Source organism: Mizuhopecten yessoensis, unplaced genomic scaffold, assembly GCF_002113885.1.
Source record: "Mizuhopecten yessoensis strain PY_sf001 unplaced genomic scaffold, ASM211388v2 scaffold10477, whole genome shotgun sequence".
NCBI classification, from domain to species: domain Eukaryota; kingdom Metazoa; phylum Mollusca; class Bivalvia; order Pectinida; family Pectinidae; genus Mizuhopecten; species Mizuhopecten yessoensis.
Window position 1 is genome coordinate 709,286 of NW_018408566.1, and position 10,752 is coordinate 720,037.

Here is a 10,752-nt window from a genome sequence, read left to right on the forward strand (position 1 = left end):
GGTTATGAAAAACTGACCAATATTAATGAATTACTTGACATGTTACGGGAATTACCCCGCGAAAATGTACAACGCTCAGAAATAGACAAAGTCTGTAATGACATATCTGATATATTTAAATGTTCGGCACAAACGGCATTTGGGGTTAAGAGTAAGAAACATAATCCTAGATCGGGTATTTACAAACCTAAGGTCAATAAACCCTGGTTTACTGACGAATGTGGTATTAAAAGAAAGGCTTTTCATAAAGCTAAACAGAATTATAAGAATAGCAAAACTGTTAGAAATAGGCAACGATTAAAGAAAACAAGCAAAGAATATCGACAACTACTTAACAAAAACTTTAAAATAAAACAAGAAAACATGGAGAAAGAAATAAGAAATAAAACTAAGACTGATACGAAAGCTTTCTGGAATATCCTCAATAACATATGTGACAACAAAAAAAGACAATGTAATGATATCGACATTGAAAAATCTTATGAGTACTTTAAAAATCTGAATACTTGTGTTGATATAGATGAACATGATGATGATCTTGAAATAGAGAATAACCTATGTGAATATGACGATATATTAAATAGCGATATTAGCAGATGAAGTTACTGGTGCGATTAAAAAACTCGCAAACAGCAAAGCATGCGGTATAGATGGAATTGGAAATGAATACATGAAAACTACTTTAGATTTTTTATGCCAATGTATCACAAACTTTTTAATATTGTACTTGATACAGGCGTAGTACCAGATGCCTGGACAACAGGTAAAATAAAGCCTATATTCAAAAACAAAGGTGATCCAAATGACCTTGACAACTACAGGGCGATAACTCTTGTATCTTGCCTAGGTAAAGTTTTCACATCAATTTTAAATAGCCGCCTGAACAAATTGTCTGATGAATTTGATATTATAACAAGCGCATAAGCGGGATTTAGGAAGGGATACTCAACAGTAGATAACATGTTTATTCTTCATCTCTTAACTACGTCATACTTATCACTTGGGGAAAAAACTGTATTGTGCGTTCATAGATTTTTGCAAAGCCTTCGACTCTGTTTGGAGAGACGGGCTATGGGAAAAACTACTTAAGAGCGGTATAAAAGGGAAAATATTCAACGTAATTCATGGTTTGTACTCAAATACAAAATCCTGTGTGAAAATGGCTCTGAAATGTCCGTCATGTTCAACTGCAATGTCGGTTTAAAACAGGCTGAAAATTTGTCACCATTTTTGTTTAATTTGTACCTGAGTGATTTAGAAGATTTCTTTCAAGAAAACAATGTGAATTGGTTATATACAGTAGATATACTAAGTACTGATACCATTGGAACATATCTGAAGTTATTTATTATATTGTATGTAGACGATACCGTCCTTATGTCAGAAACGCCAGAAGGGCTACAGTCTGCGCTTGATGTTTTTGAGTTATATTGTTCAAACTGGAAGCTCTCAGTTAATACTCAGAAAACCCAAATTATGATATTTTCTAAACGAAAAAGTAGAGCACAGTTAACTTTTTTATTTGGAGGAGTTGAACTAGATATAGAAGATAGTTTTATGTACCTAGGACTTGTTTTTAACTACAATGGCAGTTTTATCAAAGCAAAAGAACGACTAATTCAACAGGCTCAAAAAGCATTATTTGCACTACGCAGAAAAATTAGAAATATTCCTTTACCAATTGATCTCCAGTTAAAATTGTTGCCAATTCTAATATATGGTGCAGATGTTTGGGGATTTGAAAATAACACTTCAATTGAAAAAAAATCATTTATAGTTTTGTAAGAGACTGCTAAATCTTAGAAAAAGCACTGCTAACTACATGGTGTACGGAGAAACAGGAAGATATCCTATCCAGATTGAAATTAATTATAAAATGATAATGTTTTGGTATAATCTAGTCACTTGTCATGATAAGCTCTAGGGCAAAATTTACAAAATCATGTACAAGTTACACGAAAATAACGTAATTAAGTTTAAATGATTGCAAAATATTAAAGAATTACTAGGTAACTCGGGAATGAACTATGTATGGATATTCCAAGAAACATGTACTGTAAGCAAGCCGCTACTGAAAATTACACTTAAATCTAAGTTACAGGATCAATTTATTCAAAAATGAAATCATGACGTCACAATATCGTCCAGAGGGAATACCTATTCTATTTTTAAGAAAGATTTTGGCTTAGAAGAATATTTGAAACGGCTTGGGGAAAAAGATCGGGAAATAATGTCTAAATTCAGAACATCAAATTTGAAATTCCCTATCGAAACAGAAAGATGGACAGGTGTCCCAAGTGAAAATAGAATATGTCCTCTCTGTAACATCGATGTTGGCGACGAATTCCATTATTTTTTTTGTAATAATGATAGTCAGATCACGGAACTGAGGCAAAAATATATACCTAAGTATTACTATAATTATCCGACGACCGTGAAAATGAAAGGAAAGTTTCAAATATGCAACACTGTTCTCCTTAAAAGAGTTTGTAGATTTCTAGAAACAATATTGAAAATATTAATTATGCTGTAAATCCTGTTATAAGTTATACAGAATAAGATGTATTTGTATAAATGTGACCTCTTGTACCACACTAAAGTGTGGCTAAGTGAAATAAAAACTTGTGAACACTTGTGAACTTGTTCAAGGTACTACTATCGAGACCAGTTATCCCTATAATTAACCTCATCACTTTTAGTATGATTAACAAGAAGATCTAAATTCTATTTGTTAATCGCCATCAGGATCTCGCAGAGAAATGCGCTATTTCTTTGTGTGATATGAAGTTTTTTTTATTATGGTCATTAGAGTGCCTTGTGATTTTCTACCAGATTGATTTATCGAGTGTCATCTATAAAGCAATAGACACTTACCCTCCGTAAAACCGGGGCCCCTATTCATGAAATCGTTCTCATGATCAAGCATGGATTTTGAACTGAAACCTAATTCCTTGTTATCGTTAAAAATTAATAAAAAAAATGTTTTGTCGATGATTGTGAAAACATAGAGCCGAATACTGTTTCCAGTGTCACACAGAACTATTCGATCATTTTTGGGATGATTTACGCGAGATGCAAGAAAATTCGTTCGAGCACAGAATCTGTGCTTGAGCATAGGAGCGGTTTCAAGAATATGTATATTTTCAAGGTTCTTCATGTAAATCTTTTCTATGTCCTTATTTTGGCCTATTTTTCGACTTATGGTATTGTTCCACCTCTGTATTATCTGGTTGTTTTTCAAACAGAGCGAGAAGAGAGTTAACATTCTATAGAAAGTATGCGGTTCGTGATGCCGTTTTGATTTCCTATCGACCAGACGCTTGGATTAGACAAAAGTTGTTACTGTCTTAAACTGATCCATAGAATGTAGAAATTCGGGGAAAACGAACTAAGTTTAACGGTGTCATACGACCCGAACGAGCACATCGTGATGTCGATTTTTACAAGCAAAACATGTTAGCATTAAAGATAGGCATATAGTCTTCATACAATTGTACATATATACCACCGGAACTTTTAATACAAGATCCATCAGGAATTATCTTCATTTTATATTAACAAATACATAATGATTTGATAAACCATAGCATGCTTATTGCATCTTTACAATCAATAAGTAATAAAAAAAAATATTTTTGAGATTGTTGTGCAGCCCAGATAGGGTTGGTAGCTTAAACTGGCATCTCTATGTTCCATTCGTGAGCAAAAATAAGCATGATGGTGCGGTTAAGTTATCAAACAAAAAATGGATTTTACTCCGAAATGAAGTAGCTAGTAAATGATCTACAACTCTAGGGCACTCATATCAATCAAATTAGTACTTTGCTAATTGGGTCAATTTTACTAATGTAGCTGAGGTTGCAATAATTTGTACTCTTATTCTCTATAGGGCTTTACACATTAGGAAGGTGACCCCATATAACACATGCACATATTTTATTAATCATGTCGCCGGCATCGTTAATCTGACCACGATAACATCGGGCTAATTAGTTAGTCGATGTCTTTTACATGGTTCGTGATTACGACAAAGGGGAGTAACTCTATCTGACTTATTATTTATTTATTGACGTAAATTAATTGATAACCAGATTAAAACAATGTTTAACAAAATACATTGTTTTCATAGTGTACACATTTTATATTACTCGTATCAAAACACTTCATTTCTCTGACACTGACTGAAATGCAATATTTGGAATGGTCAAAGATGACGTCAGGAACATTGATAGCCTTTTGATAAAAATCAAAGTGAACAAATTAATAAACGATTCTTTTAAACAAAAATTAACGATGTTCGGTTTTAACGTTTGTAAAATAAAAATACTGATGACTGTTGATGAGCTTCCAGGAGGATTCGTTTTTGTATTGGATTCTGATAGTGGATATCAAAGATCAAGTACTACTTTCTCGCAAGATTAGCCTCCCTTTCTACTACAGATGGTAGCATTATCAGTCCATTCAAATAAATGGCAAAACATCTTTATTTCACTGTCCTATAGTGTCAGGATAATGGATAATGTTATTAAATTGTTTAACTTTATCAACTTCTATCCTTCGGGGATGTTTGTGTTTTCATATAGATAGTTCCTCGTGAATAATGGACCCCACTACTCAAGCATTGCGATCATAGATCGGTCTATAATGACAATATCCTGTTCACGTGGTTTTCCCAGAGGGCACAGAACACGGAAGTGGGGGCATTAACGTGACAGTTGATACCGAAACAATAAAAAAAATACCTGCCAAGGGGAAAACGACAGATATTGTATGAGAGTGAGGGAATGTATCTAATGGAAATGAAAAGTAGGCCATAGTGCCAATACTAAAGGACAAGGAATTGTTTGTGGAGAAACATGTAGCCATGTATGTACACAAATAGAATATATGTGTAGTTATGTCCTGTAAGTGGGGATCAAGGACGTACATAATTTGTAATGATAATTGTCTTATAAACAGCGGGAACATTTTAACCGACTTGAAAGATATCAATAACTTGAAAAATGATAAGAGGAATGTTTATATATTTGTACATGTTGTGCTATAATTTAAAGTGTACATGTCATGTACCAGTGTAGTATGCTGCTATTTCATGATGCTACCACATCACACCACCAGTTGCGTGATGCAGTGTTGATAGGCAGTGCACTGTCTTTCACCTCCGCTTATCCCGAGGTGATGCAGGTTTGATAGGCAGTGCACTGTCTTTCACCTTCGCTTATCCCGAGGTGATGCAGTGTTGATAGGCAGTGCACTGTCTTTCACCTTCGCTTATCCCGAGGTGATGCATGTTTGATAGGCAGTGCACTGACTTTCACCTCCGCTTATCCCGATGTGATGCAGTGTTGATAGGTAGTGCACTGTCTTTCACCTCCGCTTATCCCGAGGTGATGCAGTGTTGATAGGTAGTGCACTGACTTTCACCTCCGCTTATCCCGATGTGATGCAGTGTTGATAGGTAGTGCACTGTCTTTCACCTCCGCTTATCCCGAGGTGATGCAGGTTTGATAGGTAGTGCACTGTCTTTCACCTTCGCTTATCCCGAGGTGATGCATGTTTGATAGGTAGTGCACTGTCTTTCACCTCCGCTTATCCCGAGGTGATGCAGGTTTGATAGGCAGTGCATTGTCTTTCACCTCCGCTTATCCCGAGGTGATGCAGATGACAGCAGATGACCAGTCGGGGTCAGTAATGCATGTGTAATTAGAAATGACATCAGCCAAACTCGAAAAGAGATATATAAATAAAAAAAAGAAATTGAATACATATGATATGTGTATGTGGTTCAACGTGCCCGGAACATGCTCAGAGGATTAACTCCGTTATGACAGCATTAACAAAACATATCATCTAATAAACGATTGACGTTTTAAATATTTATAGCAAAAATGAAATGGTGAACATTGAATCGATTCGAGGTTATTTTCATGTTATTTTCAGTGCAGATTGCCGTATGTGTATTGGTCAAAACAACTATCGGCCCTACGTGCATACTGTATTAGTTTATATGTCAGCGGGCCAATCTATAGAGCATCACTGCTTATTATGCCTGCCATCTGCTACATAATTCATTGTCTATATTCCTATAGTTGTGTTTGTTGATCGGTGCGATCGTAACTTCTTGGCGTTGCTCCGTTGATCACTGTTTATCGTGACAGACTAGGAACAGCTTAATCCTGGAGCTATGGACCTTATAACCATCAACGTTCGGGGCACTGTTTTCATGACGGACGCTTCCAATATTCGGAATATTCTCCTTACCTCCCCACTTCTCAATCTCAATGAACAATCTAAGTACTATAACGCCGAAAGACAGGAGTATTTTTTCGACAGAAATGCGTCTGTGTTTGAATCAGTTTTGGATTATTTTGTCACCAACAAGCTTCACGTGCCGACGACCGTTTGCGCAGGACGTGTACGAGATGAGTTAGCGTTCTGGGGTATACCTGGCAAACACATTGAGAAATGTTGCTGGAAGACGTTCTTTCAATCGACGGAGGACATGAACACCATCCAACAGTTGCTAAAATACATCCCATGTGTCCAGCGGCGTGACCGATGCTGTAGCTGGACATCCATACCAAAGCTGACACAGGCGTCCAGTTTGAGATCCCGGATGTGGAAATTTCTTCACGACTTCAATTCTTCGACGTCGGCAAAGGTACAATAAATTGACCTAGTGCAGTGTAGCGTTGTTTACACAGTATTATCGGTGTTGTTAATTACATACTCGACATGTTGCCTATATATTTGTTATGTTGTTCTGTTTACTGATAATATGTAACGTTTTCCTATTTCCAGTCAATGCTGATGAGTTCCAACTACGACTTTGTTTACTCCTTTGTATCATCTTTGTACTGGTTTTCGTGATGTTTTAGTTTATAGTCATGCTGGTTTTGTTTTGTTATTTGTATTGATATCGATATTATTTGTGTACATTTGTACGTCATTTTTGCCCTTTATAATGAAGTATGGTTAAAAAAAAGTGAATTGAAAATTGTGACTTTTCACGAGAGCAGATCCCTAAAACAGTGAATGCTTTGTCAGGAAAAATCTAAACGTGACATGTTTTTTGTGAATTGTTTATATTTAGGATTAAAAGATATTTCGTGATACGAGGTTCACTACTTTTAAGATACACAACTACCTTGAAATAGAACCGTATCCGGATTTTTCTACCTTAATCCTCAGTACAATTACGTTTGTATGGTCATAGTTTACCGCGAAACTATAACGACCATGTAAATATTCTAGATAGAAAACCTGTATCGTTGAATGTTTTGAATATACATCGTTCTCTCTCTTCTGTCTGCTAGGTGTTCCACGCACTAGTCTGTCTGACCATCATTCTGTCCACTGTCCTCTTGCTGTTACAAACAGTCAGTGCAGTGCGCTTCGACAACCCGGAACCGGCCACATTTGAAAACCACACTTCCAAGGCGCTACGTATGTATTGGAATACGACACCGCATTTGTCAATCATCTGTTTGGAAGCGATCACAAATGCGTTTTTGACCATTGATTGGATATTAAGATTTATCACGTGCCCGAACCGGATGTTCTTTATGAAGCATTTCCTTAACGTTACAGACCTAGTGGCATGGGTGGGAACTTGGATGTCATTCAGTGTCATTACGGAACCCAATGCATTCTTTTCTCACGATCATACGATGGCAATCGTCATGCCAGTGTGTCTCCTCACGGCAATTCGCGGGTTTCGTGTGTTTCGGTTAATATCCAATAATTGTGGTGTAAAGATCCTGATGCTGGCCGTTGTCACGAGCACGCGCGAGCTGTGCATCCTTCTGATGACGTTCTCCTGTGCCGCTATTGTCTTTGCTGTCCTGTTGTACAGTGCTCAGCTACCGTGCGACTCCCCTACGTCCCCTCCCAATGCGCTCTTCGCCATCTGGTGGGCAGTTATCACCATGACGACGGTCGGATACGGAGACTACTACCCAACAGAACCGCTAGGACATGTAATTGGGGTGGTATGTGCAATCACTGGAATCGTTCTTATTGCACTTCCGGTTGCTGTGACATCATCGACATTTAATGACTTTTATAGTTTCAGTAAATACAGAGCTTGCTATCAGGAGCTACTTGACCAAGATGATAAGTGTGGCAACGAACAGAAAACCAGAATCAGCACTGAACTCGTACCTCCGAGGTAAAACGGAAGTTAAGATTAAAGTGGTTTATTTTAACTCCATAATCACTTAATAATGTTGAATAGGTTGCTTGCTTTCAATGTATTTTGATAATTATATATAATTCGCTTTTTTATGAATCAACACCAATAATTCTTTTATGTTTTTACTACTTTGTAATTTATGACCGATACCTTTATATCTAACGTAATTGTAAGCCTATAGACACGAAGGGATCTTACTGTCGTTATGGAGTTGGTATAGCCACATTTCCATGATGGAGGACACAGCGAATTGTGCTGCATGACTGGCTATGATAAAAGTTTCATAATAAACTTAGTTTCCCAATACGTAGATATGCGTTATACAGCCAGCTCATCAAAACTTTCTGATCACAGTTACCTGCATTAACGTAGGTCTATTTTATCTAGGCTGGAACGCATTCCTCGGATACTTTTTGACATGGACAAGGTAGCTTTGATATTGATTTGACATGATGTATCATTGTTTTGAGTATTTTGTATTGATATTGTCTTTGCCGTATATATCATTATGTATTATTAAATGTCACCAAATTAAAATACTATTAAACGTTGTATGCGTATTTCCTTTATTTGAATTACAACCAATGGATTATGTGTCGATACAATCGCGTATGTAGTTAATAGACTGCTACGACTATGCAAAACTTTTCATACATTCATGTATGCACCTACAGATACCTACATACGTACATACATACACACACACACATACATACATACACATACATACATACATACATACTTTATAATATGTATATATGTCGGGCGTCATATCCGTTTTTTTAATGATAAGAATACATATGAACTATAATAGCATTTAAAATAGTTAGGCTTTTGTTTCGTCATATAATGCATTTTGTATAGGTACAAGCATCACCACTAAACAGAATAGACCTAACTGTATACTCGGGACACTTGCTTATACTTTGTTATACATACAATGGTTAGGTATTTACAAATAGACCATCAATGGATGATACATGTTGGTCAGTCATCAAATATTCATCAACCAGTCGTTTGTGGAATAAATTACTCATGGACAGGATGTGCTATTGGAATGGCAGTTATAGGACAACAGGCCACTTCAATACATTCCCATCAAGTTAAGTGACTGAAAAGGGAGAAATTTCCCAAATTAGGAACATATACTCTCTTAATAGAGTACCAGTACTCAAGAAACTAGGTAAGTTCTAAGTCTCTGTTAAGAACCTTTTTTTAATTTATTGACTGTAAGCATACTTCACATTGTCTATTAATTATATTAGTGTAGCATATGAGATACCCCGTTTGTACAGGCACCATGTACAGTATGGAGTAGAGTCGTGGAGAGGAATGTTGGAGTCTGTTTTGAAGTGAAATTTTGGAGTCATTTATTTACTTAAAATGATTGAATGTAGTTACATGTGTAACAATGATATAACACTTGTGACAATGATATAACACTTGTGACAATGATAAACACATGTAACAATGATATAACGCTTGTAACAATGATATAACAAATGTAACAATGATATCACATATGTAACAATGATCTAACACATGTGACAATGATATAACACATGTGACAATGATATAACACATGTAACAATGATATTACACATGTAACAATGATATAACACACGTGACAATAATAAAACACATTTAACAATGATATAACACTTGTGACAATGATATAACACATGTAACAATGAAATAACACATGTGACAATGATATAACACATGTAACAATGAAATAACACTTGTGGCAATGATATAACACATGTAACAATGATATACACATGTGACAATGATATAACACATGTAAAAATGATATAACACTTGTGACAATGATATAACACATTTAACAATGATATAACACATGTAACAATGAAATGACACATGTAACAATGAAATAACACATGTAACAATGATATAACACATGTAACAATGAAATAACACATGTAACAATGATATAACACATGTGACAATGATATAACACATGTAACAATGAAATAACACATGTGACAATGATATAACACATGTAACAATGAAATAACACTTGTGGCAATGATATAACACATGTAACAATGATATAACACATGTGACAATGATATAACACATGTAAAAATGATATAACACTTGTGACAATGATATAACACATGTAACAATGATATAACACATGTAACAATGAAATGACACATGTAACAATGAAATAACACATGTAACAATGCTATAACACATGTAACAACGAAATAACACATGTAACAATGATATAACACATGTGACAATGATATAACACTTGTGACAATGATATAACACATGTGATAATGATATAATACATGTAACAATGATATAACACATGTGACAATGATATTACACATGAAACAATGATATAACACATGTAACAATGAAATAACACATGTGACAATGATATAACACATGTGACAATGATATTACACATGTAACAATGATATAACACATGTAACAATGATATAACACATGTGATAATGATATAACACATGTAACAATGATATAACACATGTGACAATGATATTACACATGTAACAATGATATAA

At 35.4% G+C, this 10,752-nt stretch overlaps 1 protein-coding gene across 1 annotated transcript; it reads left to right on the forward strand.

Annotated features, from left to right (window-relative positions):
- The first annotated feature begins 5,988 nt into the window (after window positions 1-5,988).
- Window positions 5,989-8,737, forward strand: LOC110460737 (potassium voltage-gated channel protein Shaw-like). Its single transcript, XM_021513840.1, has 2 exons — window positions 5,989-6,661; window positions 7,317-8,737. The coding sequence occupies exons 1-2, from the start codon at window positions 6,185-6,187 to the stop codon at window positions 8,172-8,174; spliced, it is 1,335 nt and encodes a 444-aa protein (XP_021369515.1). The 5' UTR covers window positions 5,989-6,184; the 3' UTR covers window positions 8,175-8,737.
- The last annotated feature ends 2,015 nt before the right edge of the window (window positions 8,738-10,752 follow it).

Excerpts from the sequence above, each read along its gene's own strand:
- LOC110460737 (XM_021513840.1), top strand. The coding sequence starts at position 6,185 with ATGGACCTTATAACCATCAACGTTCGGGGCACTGTTTTCATGACGGAC. Across the intron at positions 6,662-7,316 it reads ATTCTTCGACGTCGGCAAAG|GTGTTCCACGCACTAGTCTG; the intron begins GTACAATAAATT and ends TCTGTCTGCTAG.